The 26,315-nt window shown below is 42.3% G+C and overlaps 1 protein-coding gene across 1 annotated transcript in view; it reads right to left on the bottom strand.

Annotated features, from left to right (window-relative positions):
• CUNH9orf135 (chromosome unknown C9orf135 homolog) overlaps positions 1-20,138 on the bottom strand; it is a 28,446-nt gene extending 8,308 nt beyond the window's left edge. The window contains exons 1-5 of the mRNA XM_018555633.1: positions 20,012-20,138; positions 15,450-15,561; positions 6,259-6,380; positions 4,888-4,956; positions 739-799 (exon numbers count right to left, since the gene is read on the bottom strand). Of these exons, the coding sequence (XP_018411135.1) occupies positions 739-799; positions 4,888-4,956; positions 6,259-6,380; positions 15,450-15,561; positions 20,012-20,127 (480 nt within the window). The 5' untranslated portion in view covers positions 20,128-20,138. The remainder of the gene's footprint in view (positions 1-738; positions 800-4,887; positions 4,957-6,258; positions 6,381-15,449; positions 15,562-20,011) is intronic.
• Between the last annotated feature and the right edge of the window lie 6,177 nt (positions 20,139-26,315).

Raw genomic sequence — 26,315 nt, 5'->3', positions numbered from 1 at the left:
GGGGGGGAGACTATTTTTTTTTTGGCTGTAGTTTAGCTTTAAGCATCAAAAATGTATGCAAAGTGAGCATGGCTTCATGTTATTTACAGACAATCAGTGACCATTCAATTTGCCAAGTTAACAGTCTCTATCATATTTTTATAGGATTCCAGTGTTAGGAGCTCTGTGCCATGGTCTGCACACCTATCATGTCCTAATTATTGCAAAGCATTCCCACTTTGCCTGCTGGAGTTTACATTATTTTGTATCTTGAAGTTTACAAAAGGAGGTGCGGGGACATTTACATTTGGGCTGCAATATCCAAGATAAACAGCAACAGAGGCAAAATTGTAGAAGGATCTCACCATGGAAGAAACCAACAGGGTTCTTCACAAAAGGGTGAAGAGTTTGGAGAAGGCAGGAGAAGTGAACAATCTAGGACAACATAGCTGAACTGGAAAGTGAGGTGTATTGGAGAATTTTTCCAAATCAGCTATTTTGGCCTAGATTGTTCACTTCTCCTGCCTTCTTCAAACTCTTCACTCTTTTCTGAATAACCCTGTAAGAGAAAAAACAATTCAGCTAGTAACTCAACCCATCAGGTTATACATACAAATTAAATAGAACTTTTGCAAGATTTGACTCTTTTGTCACGTAGGTCCTGCAGTTGCTTACATAAAGAAAAACTAAACAACACTTTAAGTTCAGTAATATTTCAAACTAAAATAAAGAGAGATGTAAACCAACCAAGATACATACTAAAGTTGTTGTATAAGGATGAGGGGCCACATAGTCTGTATCATATGTTGTGTCCAGATGCCTGTAAAGTAGAGCAAAGAGCAAAATAATCACAACCAACATGTGATAATTAAGTACATGTTTATATTTATAAAGATAAAAGTTCACGTCATTTCTCAGTCTTCACACAACTGGTTTTAGTCATATTACAACTGAATTGTAGTAATTTACAATCTGTGTCTTGATGAGGCAATCTAAGTCCTAAAAGCTTGCAATGTTTCATGTTTCAGTTTGCACAAACAATCGATCCCTGTTTACCTTCTTCTGATGATGGCTAACATGGTATAACAATCTACTCCTTTTGAAAAATGCAAAAATATCAGAAACCAACTTGTTTTCAGACTGCACAAAGAATTTAAATTCTCTACTGTTCAGCAAAAAAATGGTGACCCTATAAATTCTGCGCAATTATAGTCATGGGTTGAAAGAGATAGCCTTTTAATTACCTGGATAACAACATTTACGTAATAGATATAAAATCACTAATATGCTTTAAATAAAATCTAATTGTTAGTTTAGGTTTCAGTGGATCATGTAAGTCACACTTATTATAGTATTTACACACAGTGCACTGAGAACATTAGGAGCAGGAGAACATTAAGCAGTGATTACTGCATTAAAGATTATCAATTCCTGGAGCCCTGCTGGAAATTATAGCACTGCTCCATAATCAGAGGAAGAGGATGTAATCCACAGCTCTCACTACTTTACAGGCCAGTAAATGTAATATTCATATTCATATAACTCAGGTGATACTGTAGGTGACAACAAAGAGAGCTGTCATCAGATATGTATGCTCCTGACTCAAGACCAGCTTTCAGTTTAATTCAGAGAAAATGCAATCCCCATCCCTGATGAACATAAATTAGTTTTTCACATCTAGTTTGTATAATATACCCATACAGTATACAAAAAAATAAGTTAGTAATAACAGTAGTCATTTACTGTAGCTACAAGGCAGGATTTCACAGGCAGAAGAAATGAGTGTAATTTTATTAGTGAGGGCAAAGCAGTCGTAAGAACCTGACCCATTTGAGGATGTATTTTATAATGGAGGAAACAAAAGACAAGCAAGCCTCTTGTTACAATTTTTGACTTTAACAACAGCTAAAAAGCACAAAAATACAAGCAGTAGTTAATGTTACACTATATTACTCTGACACTACCGTACCCATTTAATTTTATTGCTTAATGTTATTGTTATTGATACATGAAAATGTCTGCATGACTTGTAAGATCATTGGGAATTGGCAATTTTTTTTGGTCTGGAATGAATGTTACTTTAACTGCTAATTATATTTTCACAGTAAATGATCAGTGTACTCATTTTTTATGGCAAAGGCAAGTCTAACATTTTCATCATTAACCTCAGTGATCCATGATGATATTTGTCTAACTGTTATGCATTAAAAAATTGTACTGTAGGCCATGAGAAAATGCAGTATTGAAATTTCAGCAGTTATCTCTGTAATGTTGACGTGGACAAGGGTCTCAACCTCAGATCCCTGGCCCGGTGGATCTGGGGGTCTTCAGGGGAATCTGGAAGCCTTCTTCAAAATAAGGGGGCCCCCAGATATCCAGCCCTCCCCACCATGTGACTAAGTAAAGGGGTACATAGTATCCCTTGTTACTCATTCACAAAAAATGTTAAATCGTAAATAAAAACACACACCTTAGAAAATGTCCTTTTTAAAAAAAAATTATAAATAAACAATGTCCCCTGATGTAAATGCAAGATCAATCATGTTGTCTGGCGATGTACATCCAAGATCAATCACAATAAGTGACACCTAATGACCCACAGATATTCCAGCTGCTTCTCCTGTCATTACTCCCTTTACAAATGACAGTGCCCTGCCAGCTGCTGAATGTCAAAAAATAGGCCAGGGATCCCCAGTGACGTAATTGACCAAATATGGTCATCACTTTGCTTGGTTTGCTCATCCTTACTTATGACAATATTGTATCTTTAAAGATACAGAACCACAAACTTGTATTATAGGTGCACAACAACAAAATGTAGGAAACATTGAGGAGCTTGAAAGATAGGAATATTCAGATATGTGTCCTTGATGTCCACAGAAGCCAGAAAGTCTCTCTACTGAAGGGAAGCAATGAAAGATCTGGTGTATTCCTGGGCTCAAATTAAGACATTCAGAGATTTAAGATCCAAGATGTTGTGGATGCCCCTCTTAGGTCAAGATCTCTGGAAAGTGGGAGCGCACCTTCATGCTTGAAGAAGGATTGTTTAAGGTTTTGGCAGATTTTGAGTGCCAGATTTCGTGGATGGACTGGGAACCAGGATTTATGGGTCTCAACGAGGAGGTAGACGGAGAGTGGAAAAACAAAAGAAACATGTATTAACAGTCAGAGAGAGAAAAGACTTTGTAGTCTGTTCCTTAGGCTTCTTCCAATTGAGAAAGTTGGGTGCTTTTGGCGCTTGCAGCATCCTTGATAATATCCTCGAGGGTCGGTCATGAGATCAATTCTAGAGATGAGATAGTAAGCTTCCAGCAGATGATCACAACTAAAATTTAAAGCTACAGTCATCTGCTCCATGTTCTCAATAAGCAAGTGATCAACCACAGCAGTGGTTAGATCTTTTCTGAGGGATTTTGATCAGTTAGACATGGCTTAAAGTAAAGTAAAGTAATCTGGCTTCCACAGTATATCATTTGGGTACTTAAACACATGCATATGGTCTACTGGAATGTTAAGTGCCTTGTTAAGACGGGACACTGCTGGATCCACAGTGGAAATAGACCACTTCTGCAGAAAATACCCATTAAACAGAAATAAGTATAAAAAAGCAAACAACTTATCAGGATGTTTTCAAACTCCACAGAAAAAGAGTTGGAAAAACAGATGCAAAGGCAAAGCCTCTGTGGCCTTATGAGTTTTAAACAACCCAAAACTGGAAACAGCACTGGTAGAAGAAACAAGCTGATCCTCCAGTTTCTGAGTGATGTGCACTGCATATAAAAGAGCCAAAATGGTCTCCTCTAATTTAGGAGTGATAGGAGTAGACTGAGACCCCTCAGATCAGTCAAGGACTAGAGTGACTCACAAATCACACAGGGTCTCTGTGGTTGAAGGTTTGGAAGCCACTAAGGCCACAGGCAAATCACATATAGAATCTGCAGGAGAGGGCACACTCTGCTTGACTGTAGTATAAACCTCAGTCAAAAGGGCAGAAGACACTAAAGAGGACTCCAAGGATGGGATAGACTCTAGGATTAGAGCACAACATGACTCTTGGCTGCAGACATTGGTAACATCAGTAGCAATGCAGCAAGCAGATTTGGAAGTGTTAGCTGGGGATACCTGAGACAGCAAGAATGTCCCCTGCATGTCTAGAATAAGAAATGTTGCCATGGTAAGGCAACGTATAGGCTCAGGGTAAGAGAAGAGGTCTGAGGATGGAAGGAGGTGACCAAAGTCACTGTAGGCATGCAGAAGGCGAGATGAATGATCGAAGTATCACGTTGCCGTTTGCAAGCAAGAGCAGCAGTTGGTACTGTATGAAGATGGGAAGATGCTTTGTTGGTACTGTATGGCAAGAAAGAGAGAGCAAAACGCATTTGTGGGACACTCCACCCAGCAGATGATGTTAACACTCAGTCACATAAATCATCCCATGATAAAAACCATCAGAAACAGGAAATAATGACTTCCAGCACCCTATGTAAATGAGGTAGCACCCAGTGACAGGGTGAGGATTGAGACAATTCTAGTGGCTCTGTACCTGGAAAGCACACCACAGCCAACTTTTTGAATGAAGTTGGGACAAGCAATCCACGAGACAGTGTCCAAATGTCAGTTCCAGGCTAACCCTGCACTGTGCTACACAGCTGCATTAAAAAAAAAAACAACCTTTAGCAGGGAGCTTGAGAATTATCTTGATTGAAGAAACAAAAAAGATTTAAGAATAAAAATGTGATAGCAAAAAACAGGTTAGTCTTTAAATACAGCAGAGCTGAAGAAAAGATGTCCATCCTCCTGTAGGCAGCAGTATAACCTGAAGGTGAAAGACCTCCTGAGCACCTCAATGGATGAGAAAGAAAATACATTTTAAAATTTCAACAATGTTGACACATTCTGTAAACTTACATTTTCATATGATCTTTACTATGGTGTGGCAAAACAGCTCCGAATCCTTTTTCTGGACATCCAGTTTGCCTAAAAAATGATTAATTATGTGTGTTAGTTTTTGGAGCTGCTATAAGCACCTTAGGGCAGATTAGTATTTGTTTATTTCCTGTAGGAATTAAAGCGAAAACTATACTATAGCAAGCTAAAACACAGGTCAGCCCAACATTGTGCATAATCATGTGGCTAAAGCTATTGGGAAAAACTACAGTGACATTTATTTAGATAGATAGATAGTGATTTCCACTCACCTCATAGTTCTAGCCGACCTGTGACAATGAGACTGTCACAGGTCGGCGCAGTAGATCGGGAGGTGAGCGAACAGATACCGGCGTTCGCTCACCTCTCGATCCTGTCACGGCTCTCTGCCGTGACAGGGGAGGGGCTGGATTCCCCCCTCCCCGCTCTGAACGGAGGGGGGAGGTGTCGGGTACAGCTGGCTCTGCCTCTAGATAGGCAGAGCCAGCTGTCACTCACGCAGCTGGGGGGGTCTCGACATCAATGTCGGGATCCGCTCCGGCTGCGGCGTCTCAGTATACCGCAAGCTCTAGATCGCGGTATAGTGAGCTTAGGGTAACGGGAGGACGCTAGTTTGTGTCCTCCCGTTACCCTAAGGAGGACTATGGGGAAAAGCCCTGACACCATAGTTCTCCTTTAATATAGCCAAAAATTACAAAAACTTTGTGATTATTAAATAACATCAAAAGAAAGCTCTATCTGTTTCAAAAATGATATGAAATGAATTTGGACACAGTGACCAACTTTGGTTACATGACCAAGTAATTGTCAGTCAAACTATCACAACACTCAAAACTAAAAAAGGGGCTTGGTAATAAAGGGAGATTTCAGGATCATACTTAACTGGTTAAGCATACGGCCTCATTCACACTAGAAAGGCCGACACATACAGCTCCGTGCATGGCCGTATCGGGCAGCTCCTGGGAAAGACAGGTGCTGCGTGTGATTAGTACACAGCCCCTGTCCTTCTCTATGGGAGTGCACGGCCAAACGCCGCCCTACACTCACCCACCCTGCACGTCCATACAGGTGTGGGTGTCCGTACTCATATGCTGACAGGAAGGATCCTGTCTGCGTCCAAGCCGGGACACCGCACCTGTACGGACCTGAACTTGGGGTGAAGGTAAGGTGGAGTACGGCGGTGTACTCCCATAGAGAAGAACAGGGGCTGCGTACTAATCACACACAGCACCTGTCCTTCCCGGGAGCTGCCCGATACGGCCGTGTACGCAGCACGGAGCTGTACGTGCCGGCCTTTTCTCGTGTGAATAAGGCCTTAAGCAACAGTTCATAAAATTACAAATAAAAAGTTACCTTTTGATATCTAAAATTCCAATGTTGTCCTCATTGATAATTTTCTTAGGGACCTCTCTGACTTTATATACATCTTTTAATTTAACCTGGGATAAATGTTGCTGTGTTGTAGTGTTCCAGTCCTGAATAAACATACATATGAAATAAACTTGAGCTATATAACTGCTATGAATATCACATGGCATGATCTACATTCATGCAATTTAATTGATGATCTGCTTCAGTCTGTGAATTTGTAAAGACCATTATAGTTTAACAATATTATACTGACACATAACTTGCTAAGTAAGAAAATAAAAATCAGAAATGATCTTTATACTACAACCAATCTTTTGCAACACAAAATACTTCATGAGAAGAATTTAGAAAATATGTTTCCAAGACTTTTTATGGCACGTGGGAATGGGCAGTGAGATGTTACTTTTGGCTACTAACCAAATTGATATACTGGTTTGTTAATGCATCAGGGTAATCTACGATGACCATGTGTAATAGCAATGTCATATGAAGGTAGGTTCTAAGGTGCCATATACACTAAAGGGAAACAGGAAGATAAATTAACAAGGGTTAATGTATGCACCAAATGTACATACATTTTACAGCACCTTGTTTCTGGACCTTAGAAACTCCTTCCCAATTCTTCTTTGGCTCCTTAGCACAAATGGTGGGGTGCATTGTTGTGACATACATGGGATATCTTGCAATTTGACTAGACATTCTAACCTTTTCCCTGCCTCGAAAGCATCAGCTGGTGGTGGGTTTTTCCCTACCAATATAGACATGAGATTGGCAAGGGTAGGCAACTGTCATCTATCTTGGGGCTGATTTACAGGTTGATAAAAGCAGTGCCCTTTTAGTGCACTCAGATTCTTATCCACATGCCTGAATTATAAAAAAAACAAAACCCTCCAGAGGAAACTAAAGCCAAGTTAGGTATAAAAGAAATGCATGTATGTAAGGATTCATAAGGTTGTATGTTGAGATGGAATTGCAAAATTCACCTATTGTCAACAGCACTTCATTGACTGTCTACCGACCAAATCCTATATTCGTATGTATGCAAGTCTTGCTTTAATGTGTTTTTGTTTTGTTATAAATAAACAATTATATTTAAAAAAAACAGCAACATCAACTGCATGACTTCTCTTAACATTATGTGCAAACAGCCAAGTATGTTTGTACTGCGGAATAAGAGCGACACAAAGAAATAAATGGAGATGGAAATTCCAGGAGATCCTTAGTATATGAAAATTACTGTTCTACACAACAGGCTCAGAAGTCTCTATCCATGTCTTGTACAAAGAAAAGAAAATATGCCTTTTTACTTTAGTTGTTTACCTGCACATATCACTGAAATAAGGCCAAACACAGTAGTACTTCTGTTTTATTCAAGGCTTCAGTAATTCAGGTATTAAAGTGACACTAAACTCAGGAGATAAATCTTAAAAATGCAAGCTCACTCCTGTGATGGACTACAATCTGAATACAGATTTGTAAACTAAATGTGAGATTGTAGTCCATCTCAGGACTGAGCTTGGAGCGGTGACTACTTTACAACACGCACAGGGACCATGGGAACAAAAGTAGCCACCCTCCAGAAGGAAGGACAGTGTCAGCACCAATTCAGAGATGATTTGAGGATCTACAGCTGAGTGATACATAAACAAGATACATTTTTGCTAATAGTTAGGGTACTTTAATGCAATTTGAAGATTTAACTCCTGAGTTTAGTGTCACTTTAACATTACAGCATGTTTTTTAAAAGCATATCAGGTTTATTCAGTAAGGTACAGAGTAATTGCAGTAATCCATAATAGCATTCACTGATTTGAATAGTTATCTTATATATTTATTAGCTGCTATTAATTACTGAACCATATAAACCATTGCTAATTCTAAAAACAAACAGCAAATCAACTACTACTCTTTTTTTCTAGGGCTGGGTATTGAATGGGACTTGAATTTAAGAAGTAAAGATTTACTATCTTATTGGGAACATCTAGAAATTGTACCTGCGCTTAAACCCTGACTTACCCTTTGTCTGAGATTCCTCCTGAAAAGTTGCAATGCACTATCTGTGCCCAGGCATTCCGGTGCCTTGAGCTTAAATGCTGTATATCTGCAGTGTGAGATCATCTAAGGAACTGCTGCCATTGAGTGCTATTCTCACAAGATCTCGAGTAAGATTTGGTGATGTCACTAATGTGCTGATCATTGTTCTCCTTGCTAAAGAGGAAATTGTACCTGAGGACCTAGAGTGCAAGGATCTTCCTGCTCCAACTTTAGGCTCCATTCACACCTGAGCGGCTCTCCGCGCGTATTCGGCTGTACGCATACGCGCGGAGCCGCTTTAAACACAAAAAACAATGCACTTCAATGTGCACCGTTCACACCATTGTGGGGACCGTGCGGCACGAAGCCACGCGGCCCCCCGAAATAGTGCAATCGCGATAATCTGGCTAGGGTCTTGGCATTCAGAAAATATGTAATGTTGGGGGGTTTTAAGTAATTTTCAGGCCTAAAATTTGGAATATAACATGGGTACAAAAAATGAAAAAAAGGCCTCAGTCATGAAGGGGTTAATAGCTGCAAACGAGCACCATCCGTGCGGATTAAAAAACATTAGCGTTTTCGTCCCGCATGGTCTTCTGCACGGAAAACGCAAATGCTATGTACATGGGCTAAAATCAGCCGTACATGGGCTAAAATCAGCTGTATATTGGCTGCCTTTGGCTAGCTTCGGTACAGCCGAACATGCTCATACCAACTAAGAGTGCTAATGGCTCGCCCCTTCATCAAAGCTCTGTCTATCTGTATGACATAGAGCACGGAAGACGCCGATCAGCCAGCTGGCTTGCCACCTTGCGGACGCCGATCCGCCAGCTGGCTTGCTGCCTCACGGTACCTTCGATGCTAACAGCTAACTCATTTCTGGGGCATGTCTCCTTCATCAGATGAAGGGGCGTGCCCCAGAAATGCGTTTCCCATTAGCACCAAAGGTACCGGAGGCGGCAAGCCAGCTGGCGGATCAGCACCTTCCATGCTCTATATCATACGGATCACTTCCCCTCCAGATTATGGGAGAATTATGCTTGTTTACTTTCATCGTTTGCGAGTATGTTTTTATTGTTTGATTTTTCTACTAAAAACAATTCTGCACATGTCGAGGCACTATGTGCTTTATTTTAGATTCAAGTTAAGGTTCTCTAATCCTTTGGAGGAGCTGCACAGTGTGCGTGGGTGGTTTGTGGATTATATAACCTAGGAGAAATTTGTTTATCCAGCTGTCACAAGCGCCGAAAACCTATCATTACTTTTGAAGTATAAAAACTTGGCATAAGGTCAAACCAAGGGGAGGACATACCATTTGTGCAGCTACACACGGACACTGGCAGTTAGGGGTTCATTTATACTACATGTGGGCAAGGTGGAGACTAGGTGGTCTTCCATTTCTCACCAGAGTTGTATATTAGGCCATGACAAAGATCAGGGTATCTATCTATCTATCTATCTATCTAGAAAAATATTTTTTATATTTTTTGTCTCAGAAGGTTTTCATGCCAGAGACCACCAGGCAACTAGCATTATTGGCAGGTCACCCATGGCAAATTAATTTCATCCCAGGTTTCCTATGAACCTAGTATAGGTATTTTTGCCTAGGTAACTCATTCTGGGAAATAAGTGCGATCAGGGAAATAAGTGTGATCAGAATCAACAAGGCTTCACGTATTAATTTTGTTTTTATTGCTTCTATTTAAAAAGAAACAAAATCAACAGCTCAATTAGTCTGCAAACATGGTGATCCTCTATCCAGCAAGAATTCACTTAAAATAACAGTTTTATATTCAAGCATTGTTATAATTTAATACCTTTATGAATACAACAATATCTTGAGGCCTGTTTATCAACTTGTATATTCTACTGTTGGCATGTTAATGATTTAAATAAAACACTCCTGACTTGTACATAAATGTGCAGTTAAAGTTGAAGAGAGTCAAAAGAAAAGTGCAGGTAGGATTATGATCAACCTGTCACCCAGGCCAATCCCTTCTCTTTGCTGCCTGTAATTTCTTAGCTGAGGCATACCAAGAAAAGCCAAGCAATTCCAGCAGCACTGTAGAAGCTTTTTTTCACAGCTGCAACACAACTGACTAGCGGTATCATCCCCATTATACCAAAGCTGATCAGCTTCAGCATCAGCCTATAAGTGGAGAGACTTTTTTTGTATTCTCCTGCTCAAAGTGGAAAAGCGTATCCAAACCTCATACTGATCCTCTGACCTTAGGGCCACAAGACACCGTATTGTTGCATAACTGAGCTAACAAACCTCTGTTTTACATAACAACTATATTCTGTATACATTTACTGTTATATGTACAAATAATTACCCTTAATCATAATGTACTGCAATCCTTTTTTACAGCTCCCTTGTAACTAAAGTAGGCTATACATGCTTCGAATTTCGCTGCCTGGGTGCTGCTGCCAGCACCATTCCACTCGGCACCCCTCAATCAGCTGACTGAAGGAGCAGGTCCAAAAATTCTCAGCCGATTGAAGCTAGCAGACAATCAGCCATTCACGTAATCTGACAAGCGGGGGATCGTCCATCAACACTTGTTGGCATTGATGGAGGTACCCGTTTCATTTTTTTCGTTCAACCTGCGGGTTGAACGAAAAAACCCATAACCATGTATACCAAGCTTAGGACTGGTGCAGACCTGGGACACGTGTCCCGGGACTGGGCAATTGTGTGCCGGTGCACACAGCGATTGCCGCGCGGCCCCATTGATTTCAATGGGGTTACATCCGTATGGCATTTGCTAAAAAAATTTACATTCATCCAAGTACATCCGTGACCACACAGCAATCCACACGGTTTCATGCACGATTGCCACGCAGTCACAGAGTGTGAACCTGGCCTCAAGAAAAAAAAAAATCTAAACCCAAGAACAAAAGTGTAATGTATTGCATCTTACCAGTCTTTAGATGTGGGTGCTGCATTAGATTTCTTTTTTTTAGGATAGTTATACATGGTGATCCTGCCTTTCCTTACTTTCTGTCCTAGGCAGTGTTAATTTAGTTGATGAATAATTTTCGGGTTTTTGTTTTCGTCATCTGCATGTTTTTTTACTGACGAAAATGAAACGAAAACGAAGTAATAAAGAAGTTAACGCTGCAAATTTTCGCTGGCAAAGGAAAACAAAACGAAAATGGGAGGGACTATTACATTTACTCTTCCGGTTCCCTGAGCTCTTCCTCTTCCAGTAGTAGGGGGACGTGAACAACTGAATAATAACGTACTGATCTACACAGCGGGACACCAGCTAGCAAACACCTGCAGCGTAAACTCTACAGACATGTCAACATCAGGGAAAAAGAGAAGAGCAAATGTATGGATGCATTTTACATTTGATGCTACTGAGAACAAGATCCTTTGTAAACCATGTGGAGCGACAATTGTAAGTCATAACAGGTTAATAGAGGTTTACTCCAGGACTATATAATGAGTTTGGACATTCTAGAGGCTTGCTTAAAAGAGAACTATGGGGTAAGTGGTTTTCCCCATAGTTCTGTTTAGGGTCACGGAAGGACATATACTAACCTCCTCTAGTGACCCAAAACTCATAGATCGCGGGATATTGCCCGCGATATACTGAGAGTGCTGCACCCGGGAAGGATCCCGACAATACTGTCGAGATCCACCCAGCTGAATGAGTGACAGTTGGCTCTGCCTATCTAGAGGCAGAGCTAGCTGTGCCCGCCACCACCCCCAATCGTTCCACCACTCAGCGCTGGAGGATCGGAGAGGGGAGGGGGGAATCCCTGCAGTGGAGGGGTGACTGACAGTCACCGCTCACTGTAAGGAGATGATCGGGAAGTGAGCGGATCGGCTGCATGTTTCTGCTCACTTCCCGATCGATAGAGCCGACCTGTGACAGCTTCTTTGTCACAGGTCAGCTCTAACTATGAGGATGAGTGGGAATCACTCACCTCATAGTTCTCCTTTAAATAATGCATTACACTTTAAATAAACGCATTAGATTTAACAAAATTAACACTGGTCCTAGGGTGACAATGCTCACTCACTATCAATGGAGCAGCAGCATTGTCACCTGTGGCAAGAAGTGTGTTAGGACTACAAAAAACCCTCCTTCCTTTGCATCTGCATAACATAAGGGGAGTCTGTAGTTCACAGAGGTAACCTGGGCAGTAATATAAGACTGCTTGAGATAAAACTGCAGAGAACATAGGACACAGGACAGCAATGGATTACTGGCAGAATCAACAGGTATTTTTTTGCACTTATCAAACAGATATAACACAAAAACTTTGAATGGCATGTTTGGCCGACCAAAAGTGAGCAAGTAAGAGAACTCGATTGTTAGGGTTTATATAAAAGCTTCCTAGATATTTTAGATCCATTTATATAAAGTAAAACAGCAAAAACAGCTTTATTTAAAGCACATTTTTATCTCTTGTAGTAATTATATGCTACATCTGAATGTTTTCAATCATTTGTGGTGAACTGTAAAATCAGCCAGTTCGAAATATTTCTTAGCACATTTAAAAGATATTTTACAGGACGATTCTTTGTTCCAACTCTACTAAAAATAAATGTGGAGCTGAGTAATCATAACCCTCTTTAGCATCAAGTGTTAGTACTCCCCCTAGTGTTAACAAGAGACAATTCGGGAAAAAAACCCAGACAAGGTTAGGAACAAATATGTCTTTAGATACATTTGCAGCAATGCCATAAATGAGCGAAATTCCTTATTTTTGTCATCTATTTTGATGATGACAATATTTACATTTATTAATATAAAGTACAATAATACATAATCATATTGCTATTGGCCGTGTACTAAGTGAATAGGAGCTTATAAAGCCAGGCTGAGCTAATTCTAATTGATCACTGGAATTCAGCAAGGATCTGCACACTTGATCATTTTGCAGTATGATCTGGCTTGAATTACAATGGATGTCCTTACTGGGCTTTCATATTTGCAAGACTGTGGAGATGGTGTTCCCAAAACATCAGGTTATTTGTAATATAGAGATTTGGTACGCGGGGTGAGCTTGTGTACCGCAACAATGCTTGGTTGTAACCCAGAAGCCCTTTTCAGGCTGGCTGCATCCCCTGACTGTTTGTTTTCCAGTGCCAGGCGTTCAATTAAAACTTTATCGCAACTATTAGGAGGAACTGTGGTTTTAATTTTTTTTTAAGCTAGACTGGGAACCTGGAGCAGAAGTTGTTATGCATGGCAAGCAAGCAGTACTTGGTAACGCTAATACAGGGTCGTCGAACGTTGTAAACAAAGGATTAGTTCACTGTCCATCCGACAGTTGGGGGGGTGGACTATGCCCCTCTGCACCAGAGATAGGTTTAAACAAAAAATGCCCTGGCATCTGTGGGAGTAAAAAAAAAAAATGCCCCTGCTTAAGTCACCAGTGGGGGCCAGTGGAAGCAAAGAAGCCCCTGTTTCCGTCATCAGTAGATGTAAAAAAAAATGCCCCTGCTTCAGTCACCAGTGGAGGCCAATGGAAGCAAAAAAGCCCCTTTTTCGTCATCAGTAGATGTAAAAAAAAATGCCCCTGCTTCAGTCACCAGTTGAGGCCAGTGGAAGCAAAAAAGCCCCTTTTTCGTCATCAATAGATGTAAAAAAAAATGCCCCTGCTTCAGTCACCAGTGGAGGCCAGTGGAAGCAAAAATGCCTGTCTGTCATCATCAGTAAATGTAAAAAAAAAAATGCCCCTGCTTCAGTCACCAGTGGAGGCCAATGGAAGCAAAAAAGCACCTTTTTCGTCATCAGTAAATGTAGAAAAAAATGCCCCTGCTTCAGTCACCAGTGGAGGCCAGTGGAAGCAAAAATGCCTGTTTCTGTCGTCAGTAGATGTAAAAAAAAAATTACCCTGCACCAGTGGTTACTGGGAATAAAAAAAATTCCCTGGGGGAAATACAAAATTGTTCCAGTATCAGTGGCCAGTGAGAGTAAAACATGCCCCTGCTTTAGTAGTCAGCAGGACTAAAAAAAATGCCCCTGCACCAGAGGTTTGGTATGTGTTTGCTCACCTCCCGATCCACTGAGCCGACCTGTGACAGTCTCATTGTCACAGGTCGGCTAGAACTATGAGGTGAGTGGAAATCAGTCATCTCATAGTTCTCCTTTAAATAAAAAGTGCCTCGGCATCAGTGGGAGTACAAAAATCCCCCTGCATCAGTCACCAGTGGGAGCAAAACTGCCCCTGTTTCCGTAGTCAGTAAGTGTAAAAAAATGCCCCTGCACTAGTGGTCAGTAGGTGTAAAAACATGCCCCTGCACCAGTTGTCAGTAGGAATAAAAAAATTCCCTGAGGGATTACAAATTTGCCCCAGCATCGTGTTCAGTAAAAGTAAAAATGTCCCATATGAGTGTTAGGTGGGTCATTGGGAGGGATAGTGTCCAGTTGTTGGTTCCAGTGGGAGGAACAGTGACTCATTGTTGGTGTCAGTGAGAGGAAAAGTGCATCCTCATTGATGTCAATGGTGGGAATAGTTTGCCATCACTGGTGTCAATTGGATGTGGAAAGCCCCTCCACCATTGGTGTTCAGGTATTACTTACCTTTTTTATATGTTCCATGTCCTCTGCTGGCCACATTATATCATTATATATATTATGATGCAGACACCATCAGGCAAGATCACACTGCCTGACAGTGCCTATGATACATTGCCAGATGCTGTAATGCTCTGAATTTCATTGCCCAGCACACACTGCCGGCTGCTGCTTGTGTTCAATAAGAAGGACCGAGATGGAGGGCCCACATAATGGTGCTCCTTCAGTACAGGTAGTTATCATCAAGTATTCAGGTTGTTGGTGTGCTGGCGTGGGAAGTCAACCAATAGAATTGTACTGGCCTGGCTGCAGACAATGCGCAATGGGACTGCTGCTGGAGGTAAAGATATGCAGGGGGATATATCAGCTGTGTATGTTTAGGGGACTATAAAGGGAGCAATGAAGAAAACTAACAAGGAAGGAAACAGGAATACTAGCCTAGCAGGGGCTCTGACAATACCCCACTTTATCCAAACACATTTTTGTTTCCCTTTTTAGAGAGCAGAAGATTTCACTTTTCTGAATGTTCTCTGTGAACTGGGAGGGGGTGGCTATAGGAATTTCTAATTTAATTTCCAAAGTCCAAGAGCTACTCACTTCTGAGTCTGCATTTCCAAATCTCCTATATGAAGAATAACTCAAATTCTTCTTGCCCAAAGGAACTTCACCAACATCATAGTCTTTAGGTTCTGCTTCACGACTTTGATGCCTAAGTAAAGAAAATAAATCAAATGGAAACAGAGGTTGAAAGCCGATAATAAAAATATGCATAAATGAAGTGTATTTTAGTTAAAAACAACATGCATATACAGGTACAGCATTTGGGTAATTGTTGGTCTTCAGCTAGACAGACCAATGATGCCATACAAGCAAAGAAAAAGAAAGACTGTGATAAATGGGTTGTACACTGCTGAATATAGAAACAAAACAAGTGTTAAAACAAAAATACTTGGAAGCTTGCATGAATTTTTAGAACAGAATATTATAAATGTGATGTACTTTCTACCATTTACAACTCAGCTGTCCTATTTGATTGCATAGAGGTAAAAAAAAAGGCAACAGACTCTGTTTTCCAAAGTACCCCCTGGAACATTTTGTAGATATATGTTGATCCTGCCAGCAGAACTACTGGATAGACATTTATTTTCATAGGATGGCAATACTTTTCCTTCTGGAGTTAGATCATCCTTGCTCCTGCTTGTCACGCCTGCGATGGTTGTGCGATGTGGAGCGCAACTGCGTAGGGGGTATGCAGGAGGTGTGGAAAATTAGGCTTCTCAGGCGTGAGTCTCAGGCGTCGCTCCCAGTCTTAAGGGGGAGTTTGAGACTCTTACATCACAGCCAGTGAACAAATGAAAACAAAATATGGCTATTAACTCATAGCATCCAGTAAACGTATTTAGCAAAGTCAAGGTGCGACTGAATATACTTGCTGTAGCTAGGCACCCTAGTATTGATAAGCAATTTAAGTATTCCCAACAATATGCATCAACATGTATAGTCCAGCATGGGAGCAGGCATATGAGGGAACTGACAGTCCGTATTCAGGCTCCAACTGGAGCGATACTTGCGGTTTAGAGAACGTTTGCAGGGCAGCTACAGGATGATAGTCCGGGTGCTGAGTGGTCCGGCACTTAGTGAAGGGTTCCAGGCTTGTCTTGGTTCAGGAGGCAGCAGGCGTTCTGACTGCAATTGTAGAACGCCATGCTGCCTCAGCTGGGGCTTTAAATAGCCCAAGAATGTGGGAGGAACCGCCGGCCGCAATGAGCGACTTCCGCGTTCCAGCGTGGAACGCAAGCCGCTCGCCTCACATCCAGGAAGACGATCGGCTTCCGTGTTCCACAGTGGAACGCGGAGCGGCCGTCACAGCAGCCAGCCTGACCGAGGAGATCTGGCCCGAAGGTGGGTCGTCACACTGCTGTAGTTACTCAGATATTGGCACAGTTGAGTGCCCTATGAGTAAAGAGTAGGGATGTCCCCATACCGAGACTAGTATCCGGCCGATACAGGGCATTTTCATGAGTACCTGTACTCATGAAAATGCCCTGATTCTAAAGGCCAATACCGGCCCTTTCAATTTTTAAACAAGTTCGGCCACCTGAGGTCCCTTGCTTGTCTGTGACAGTGGCAGTCTGGCCATACCTTGCCTCCTCCTACTTCCCGGGGCCAGCACAGCAGAGGACAGCCCCACACCTGCCTGTACGGCCCTGGAGCCTGGCAGGATAGTCAAGTTGTAGTTGAGTCCTGCTGGCAGGCCAAAATTCGAGTGTTGTGTGGCCCCCTCGTGACCCCTACAGCACTACCGCAGCTGTCATAATAAAATAACTTTGGGGGGGTCCCCCATCCACTAGCGTAGAAGGGGGGGAAATCAAGTGTTTTTGCATGGCCAACTTTACAGGGGAGAGGGGGAAGAGAAGAAAATTCAGTAGCTGCTCTTCATTCAGCCTACCACATACCCTATGATGCCATATTATAAAATGTAACTGTTCATTTCACCAGATACTGTGTCTCTTCATCAATGCAATCTGTAAAGATACCACTCAGTCTTACCCTACACTGAGATTTTCCAGCTTGCAGGACAACAATCTAAGACCAGCAGACTGAGAGTGATTGTTACTGGGGTTGATTAACAACTGAGTTAATCATTTACACACAAACAATAGCTGCCTCCACGTGTTTTAATGGAAACACGCACTGTTTTCAGCAAATGTTGAGACAAATCTAGCCTTAAGCAATGTCTGAGATGCTCACTGTCCCTCCAGACAGGAATATGACAGGTTTTACAATATGGTAGCACTCTTCACAAGCACTAGGATTCTTTAAATTCTTATTTAGAGCAAAGGGATCAGCTTAACAATTTTAAAAGATTATTAACAAAGGAAAGAAGGCATAAAAATATAAAGAAAATATGTTACAGAGAATAAAAGTGAAGTTACTAAGCAAAGTCCTGGGTTCTATGGGTTCCAGCAGAGTCCAGTTAATGAAGCATAAGATGGATCTGAGATTGTCTCTTTAGAAACAAGATTGTCTCTCTTGGCAGATGTTTATTTCTTGATGGTAAAGAAGAGCTCTGGCTGCCTTGTGCAGCAGCTTTTTGTTGGCCTTCTTGAGGGCATCATTGAGCCAGTCCCCCCATCCAATTAGAAAGGCTCAGGGATGTGAGACAGGAGGTCATGACCCGCCACCCAGCTTCCAGATTGGTCAAGAAGCCAGGCTGCCTCGCAGTGTCGCGAGGGACTGTGAAGCCGGTGTTCTTTTGCTAGAACGCCAGCTTCCTAGGCAATCAGCCACCCGGCTTCCTGATAACCTGTGCTCACGGTACCGTGGGTAGCCGGTATCGGTATTCGGTATCGGCGAATACTGGGAAAAAATATTAGTACTCGTACTCTACCGAAAAACAGTATCGGTGCGACCCTAATATACCGTATATAATGCCTGGCAAGGCCATGGGATCTTGTGCAGTGTATTATAGCATCTTCCAGGTCCTGATAGAGCCGATGTGCTGTGCAGCTTCCCTGTGCTGTAAAACAGAGTTGCTTGCTAAATATAGCAGCCAATCAGACACCTAATATTTTTCTCAATGAATACTAGGCGGTCTCTGATTGGATGATACCATGAAATCACCAGCAGAAACCTCACATCCTCAGAATGGTAGTAGTAGGGAAATGCTTGCACTGCAGGTTCTCAGGTACAGCTTCCTCTCATGCAAGGAGAAAAGTGAGCAGCACAGTATTGACATCACCAAATCTTACTATAAACAGTGCTTAAGATCAATCTTTCTCAAACTGGGGTGCCGCAGAACCCTGGGATGCTGTCTAGCTTTGTCAGGGGTGCTGTCAAAAGTCAATTAAAATTGCAGGAACGTTAAAAAAAAGAAAAGGCCAGGCCACCATGGGATTTTCTTTTCAAAGCATTATTAGAGCACCATAACAACGAAGCATGATCTGCGGGCCGACCGCCAGTGTTCTAGCAACCAATTACATCATCAATTGCTAGAATACAAGCAGCCAGCCCATACAGCGTACTTGATTGCACCTCCCCTTAAATTGTAGTGTCTGGAGTGCGAGCTCTGAATCCCATCTCAGTAGGGCAAAAAGAAATGGGGGGACTTTGAAAGTGAAAGGGGGGCTCTGATGTGAAAGAAGTTCCGAAGGGGGGGAAGGGTAGAGTCTGATGTTAAAGGGGCTCCTAATGTGAAGGGGGGTGACTCTCATGTGAAAGGGTGAAGTCTGATGTTAAAGGGGCTCCCAATGGGAAGGGTGGACTCTGATGTGAAAGCGTAGAGTCTGATTTTAAAGAGGCTCTTAATTGGAAGGGGGGGGGCTTTCATGTAAAGGGTGGAATTTGATGTTAAAGGGGCTCCTAATTTGAAGGGGTGACTCTGATGTGAAAAGGTGAAGTCTGATGTTAATGGGGCTCCCAATGGGAAGAGGGGACTCTGATGTGAAAGGGTAGGGTCTGATGCTAAAGGGGCTCCTAATGCAAAGGGAGGAACTCTGATGTGAAAGGGTAGAGTCTGATGTTAAAGGGGCTACTACTGCAAAGGGAGGAAGTCTGATGTGAAAGGGTGGAGTCTGATGTTAAAGGGACTTCTAATGGAAAGGAGGGGCCTCGGATGTGAAAGAGTGGAGTCTGATGTTTAAGGGGCTCCTAAGGGGGGGGGACTTTGATGTGAAAGGGTAGAGTCTGATGCTAAAGGGGCTCCTAATGGGAAGGGGGGAACTCTAATGTGAAAGGGTAGAGTCTGATATTAAAGGGGCTCCTAATGGGAAGGGGGGGATCTTATGTGAAAAGGTGGAGTCTGATGTTAACGGGTCTCCTAATGGGAAGGGGAAGGGGGGACTACTTTTAAAGTTTGATGAACACTGCTTTAGATAATGACACACTACATTAATGCAGCTATTCAGCAGGATACAGAACAACAGTCACATACAGTATCAGAAAGTAAACTGGAGGAATGCAAGACAACACAGGTACATTTTAAGGGTACTGCTTACGTACAAATAACTTTTTCCTATATGTTCCCCATACCATAGAAAATCTTCACTTTTTGAGCTCCAGTCCACTGTAACATAATTAAATCACCATCATATGACTATACCAAGACCTGGATATATTACAGCCATCAAAGTCTGTCATTTCAGGATGTTCCCTCTTACCAGCCAGACACCATGGTGCGCTTGTCATAGTGCATGTGGTTTGATCGCAGGTACAGCGAGCCTTTTATCTCCAGCATGCCCCCCATTAAGGATCTGTCCACCTCATACATGGCCATGGCTGATCAGAGAGCTCGCAGCAGCGCCGCAGGACTGCCGTAGATATAACACTGCGCCTTACACTCAGCATACACTTTTGTGTTCGTCCGCACTGCTCGCTTATATATATAAAAAAAACAATGTAACATTCGTTATTTCATTGCTGCTCAAATCAGAACGCACTCAGACGGCACACAGAACGATCTGAGCCCCCGACTTTAGTTTTAGAGAACGAAGAGGATAGCAGAAAGACGAGCACTATTCTGGTCTCCATGGTGACAGGACGCTAACGGGAGACGTGTATTGTGGATCACTCCGCCGCCAGCACTGTAGTTCTAGTCCCCGGACACACACTGTAATATGTTTATGTGTTCACATAGATGGTCGGCAGGCGGTTCATTATCTTCCATTTACCTGCCGATTACACTACAGTCGTATAAACCATCTATAGGTGACAACATGAATGATAAAAGAGCAGCATGTGTACAGTGAATGCGGTGATGAGAGTATTAAACTACTGTTCTTTTCTATGCAGCAGGAACACACAAGTCTATGGGCAGTCATATAACTCCACATGTCATATGATATAGGGAATATATCTCACACGTTACAGTATGGACATACAATTTTTGTACAATCAACTTTAGACTTTAGCTGTAGGCCTCTTTCACATGGTCTGATCAGGAGGGGATCCAGGGAGGATCCCCTGTTGAATGGAATGGATGTCATCGGACCCATGTTGGTCTATGGGGATTTGGATGTACATCAGATTACCCCCGATCCAGCACAATGAGGTCCATTAAAACAGGACTCTGATCCATTTCGTTTTTCCAGACCTGGCCGGAATCCGGGGTAACCATATGTAAACGGACGCATGTCCGTTTAGATCCAGCTGATGATAGACTAACATTGGGCTTCCCATCAGGCCTGCCTGAAAAACTGACAGACAGACCCGATCAGAAATCCTGTGTGAAAGAGCTGTGTGAAGTTGGCACCCCATGTTTGTAAAACCTGAATCAAAATATACCATTCGTTTGTGCCGCAAAAACGAGCGTTTGTGCCGGTTCAGTTTCAGAGATATTAAACATTCAATTTAATGCAAGCCCCGCCCACTTTGCACCCCTTGTTGCTGAATTTTAAAAACATAGGCGCCATTCGTTTGTGCCGCGTTTGTGCTGGTTTGTGACGCAAAAATAAACGTTTGTGCCGCTTTGGTTTCAGAGATATTGTGCGTTATAGTTGCTGTAACCCCGCCCACCTTGCACCTCATGTTGCTGAATTTTAAAAACAAAGGCGCCATTCGTTTGTGCCGCGTTTGTGCTGGTTTGTGCCGCAAAAATAAACGTTTGTGCCGCTTTGGTTTCGGAGCTATGGTGCGTTATAGTTGCTGTAACCCCGCCGACCTTGCACCCCATGTTGCTGAATTTAAAAAACAAAGACGCCTGTTACAGCAACTATAACGCACCATATCTCCGAAACCGAAGCGCCACCAACGTTTATTTTTGCGGCACAAATCAGCACAAACGCGGCACAAACGAATGGCGTCTTTGTTTTGATAATTCAGCAACATGGGGTGCAAGGTGGGTGGGGTTACAGCAACTATAACGCACCATATCTCCGAAACCGAAGCGCCACCAACGTTTATTTTTGCGGCACAAATCAGCACAAACGCGGCACAAACGAATGGCGTCTTTGTTTTGATAATTCAGCAACATGGGGTGCAAGGTGGGTGGGGTTACAGCAACTATAACGCACCATATCTCCGAAACCGAAGCGCCACCAACGTTTATTTTTGCGGCACAAATCAGCACAAACGCGGCACAAACGAATGGCGTCTTTGTTTTGATAATTCAGCAACATGGGGTGCAAGGTGGGTGGGGTTACAGCAACTATAACGCACCATATCTCCGAAACCGAAGCGCCACCAACGTTTATTTTTGCGGCACAAATCAGCACAAACGCGGCACAAACGAATGGCGTCTTTGTTTTGATAATTCAGCAACATGGGGTGCAAGGTGGGTGGGGTTACAGCAACTATAACGCACCATATCTCCGAAACCGAAGCGCCACCAACGTTTATTTTTGCGGCACAAATCAGCACAAACGCGGCACAAACGAATGGTATATTTTTATTCAGGTTTTACAAACATGGGGTGCCAACTTCACACAGCTGTGTGAAAGGGCTCTTAGACAAGCGTGATGTCGCCTTTTCTGTGACATGCATGTTTTTGGGTCTTTTTTGACACATAACATTTTTTGTATTGGAAAACTACCATTATGTACTTGATCACAGCAACACTCGCTCATGCTTGCAAATCTGTTGTGATTGGCACTTAACCCCATTCATACTTGAGCGTGAGCATTATCAGGCGATTACGAAGCTTTCTTTTGCAGATTTGATCTCAGTTTTTAAGGCTTGAGCATTTTTGTTTTAGCCTACAGCTATTTACTAGGAGGAGACCAATGATTGTTAGAAAATTGCATGAAAACAAGTGGTGGGTGCGTTTTTTCTAATGCTCTCATCAAAGTCCGTGGGCCCAAAAATTCAAGCCTGATAATAGCTCATGTACAGTTTCAAGTGACAATGCTCAGGTGTGAGTGAGCACCATTGAAAATAATAGGGTTCATTATATTGAGCAAAGTCACACTTCGGGAAACACATGACAAAATGCAGGGTTGTGAATGGTGGCTAAGATAGTGGTTGCATCGCGTATCCAGGGTCATAGTGAGGCATCATGCTGCTCTAGTCTAGGCACCCCTGAATAATAATGACCTTTTACACAAGACCAGTACATTGTACAAGCAGCATCATGGGAGAGGATTAGGCTGCAAAGCCTCCCCAAAATGAATTGTATTATCTTTACATATATCTTGCACATAGAATTTCCTATTATTTCTTTCAATGTAAAGTGTATATATAGCCAAATCTTTTTCTTTTTGGTTTTGAAAGCACCTGTATACTCTACCCCTCCAGCTCCGGTGAAACTACGAATCATGCCTGTGGCTGTGAGAATCTTGCATTGCCTCATGGGATTTGTACTTCCACAACAGCTGGAGGACCTGAGTTTGCTCACCCCTGGTTTAAGGGGTTACTCTGGGGTACCACATCCCAGTAGTTACAGCCAATTCAAAGTTACATAATCCAGACTTTTTAGGTACCCACTCTAAAACATATTGTATTTGTTAGTTAAAAATCTCTTTTTATTTCTATGCACAACAAACAATACAAACAAAGAAAACAAGTATCAGATGAAATGATAAGTATGACTTATACAGTATCTACATATAGAAACCACCACACATTTGGGTATGAGAGAAGGTGAGCTCTCCCTCTCTACACCATACCGCTATACCACCAACAATCAGATTCCCCTGGTCCTTTGTATACCAAACTATGAAGCCTATATTTGAGGTCCATGTGAGATATCTTTTATCTGCCTAGCGCACCATGGACTTCTTTTGTTGGCCCTAGGTTTGCCCGCCAAGTTTTAACAGACACCTTCTGATTAAAGTGGCTCTTGTGTGGCACATATACTATATGACTGCCTTAGATATTCCTGAGGAAGCAGATTAGTGGGCACAGCGGATCTCCCTCCATCCCCTCTCCGGTGTCAGACTGCTCAGAAGCTGGAGAGAAGCTGATGAAGCAGATCTCTGTTTCATCAGCTTCTTTGGGGGTTCCTAGGTGACATTGGGGGTCTTGGAGACCCCTTAAGTCTCCATAAAGAGGACCTGTCACATCCTCTTTGCTATCACATAGGGGGGTTTCTTAGCCCCCTATGTGATAACAATAAAGTTAAGTGGGAAAAAAAATAGGGGAAAAAAATTAAAATTGCAAAAAAAACATTTAAAGTCACACATGAAAAAAACATTTTTTTAAAAACTACATTTTTTTAACTCCCCACCCATACACGCATCCAAACATGTGTCGGGTGAGCATGAATGCGAAAACTACGATTGCGCCCATTACGCCACACATGTTACATATCGTTGCGAACGTCGCAGTGAGAGCAATAATTCTAGGGCCATTAATCAATGATAACACTAAACTGATGAGCGGTAAAAGCTTTTAAAGTGTCGCCTATGGTCAATTTTGGGTATGGTAGTTTTCTGCGATTTCACGGGTGTGCGCAATTTTAAAGCTTGACAGGTTTGGTGTCTATTTACCCAACGTGACACCATCTTTTATATTTTAACAAAAAATTGGGTAATAATAATTGTATTATAACATAATGTAAAAAAAAAACATGTTTTTTCCAATATTTTCAGTAATTTTTCCTTAATATAGTAAAAAATAGAAACCCCCAGTGGTGATTAAATACCACCAAAAGAAAGTTCTATGTGTCCCCAAAAATTTTTTATAAAATTAATTTCAGTACAGCGTTGCATGACTGAATGTACGCTGAATACTGAAAAATGGCCTGGCCAGGAAGGGGGTGTAAACACCTGGTCAGCAAGTGGTTAAAGCAGGTCAGAAGAACGTCAACTACACCTGTCAATTAGTTCTGACTAATCTCAGAAGCATCTCAAACTGATGTCAGGCTGATGGTGAAAAGTCTGTCGACACAGACCTTTATATTCACTTTTTTAACTGTATGGACCAACTAAATAGAGAAATAAATTCGTCTTTTGACTCTTAGGCCTCATTCACACAGCGTTAAGTCAGGTCGTGCACTCCTGTATTGGGCCGTTCCTGGGAGGGACAGGTGCTTCGTGCAGCAGCCTGTTCTTCCCCATGGGAGGATGCGGCCGTATGATGTCATGCACACACCTGAACTGCACATCCGTGCAGGTTCGGGTGTCCTTGGACGGACGCAGATAGGATCCATCTTGTCTGCGTCCAAATACGGACACCCGGACCCGTAGGGAAGAACAGGCTGCTGCACTTACTCTGCTTTTCTAGTCACCGGTCCACAACTTCCACTATGGTAAACAGAACCCTCCTGTAACAGTATGGAGTACATTTATAGTGCAGTTTTAATGCTCTTTGTGCTTGTATTACCACATTACAATGCACCAAGCCCCATATATATTTATGAGATTTATACGTTTAAGTGCTTGTGCAGTTCTCCAACATAAAACACCACCTGACATCATTTTTACCACGTTTTGGGGGGATAAAATGTACTCTTCCCAATACTTAAAGCTGGCGTTTGACACTGCTGTTGTCACATGCCGGCTCAATTTACTGAGAGCTGAACGATCACAAACCGCTGACTCTAGAGAGGTGGAGCCAGCTGTCAATCAGGCAGCCAGGTGGATGACAACAATATTGTCAGGGACCTCCTCAGCTGCAGCATGCAGGGCCCCTGATAGTGGGGTACAGCCAGCCCTTCCGTATCAGGCCCGAGCCCCATGGGGCCTGGGCTCAGCTTGAAAAAAAATGTCTTCCCTTTTCCTCCCCTCAGGCTTTTTTTTTTCTTCTTTCCCTACCCCTCTCCCATACGCATCTCCCCGCCTGGCTCTTAGCAATCAGTACGCAGTGGCCGGTGTCCCGCGATGTGATGTCACTGGTTGCCAGGAGCCAGTCGGGACGCCAGCCACCGCATCCCAGGTTGGTAGGAGCCGAGCCTATGCATTGTCAGCATATAGCAGGCAGTAGTCCACTATATGGTGACTTTGGCTCACAGGAGTACATTAGCAAATATGCTCCTATGACCCAAAAGAGAAGTAAAGCCAAAAAAAGCTTGGCTTTACTTATCTTTTAAATATAAGGAAGAATTGTCTTTGCAGGTCTCTCTCTATTCCTGTTTAGGGCCTTACATTTGGTGTTATATGTTATTTCCAGTGTGAAAATTGCTGAAGGAAATATGATTTAGGAAATATTTTTTCCTGAGGCTAAGATAGCATCGCCTGAGTGCAGCCTCATTAAAATCACTTCCATTGCTTTATTTTGGATACATTTGGATAAATATTTGTGTGAAAGATTGTAATTACATTGGAGATTAGGCAACAGCTTTAATCCTCTCACTACCTTTAAATAATGAATTCTGAGAAAATGGGGACTGTTCTGACTGGTGTCACACAGCTAGATGCAGTTGTAATGTGGTTAATCAGGTTACTGGCACAGAAGAGAGAGGCGAAAGAAAAGTAATCACTATGACACACGATACTCAACAGTCATTCTACAAACCTTTCCTTTAGTTTTTTTAACCTGTTTTATCCTTTTTTTTTTCAATTTCTATAAAATGTATATTATACAAATAAA

Source organism: Nanorana parkeri, unplaced genomic scaffold (assembly GCF_000935625.1).
Source record: "Nanorana parkeri isolate BGI_ZX_2015 unplaced genomic scaffold, ASM93562v1 scaffold206, whole genome shotgun sequence".
Classification (NCBI taxonomy): domain Eukaryota; kingdom Metazoa; phylum Chordata; class Amphibia; order Anura; family Dicroglossidae; genus Nanorana; species Nanorana parkeri.
The sequence above is the reverse complement of the archived record's forward strand: the minus strand, read 5'-3'. Positions and strand labels throughout refer to the sequence as shown.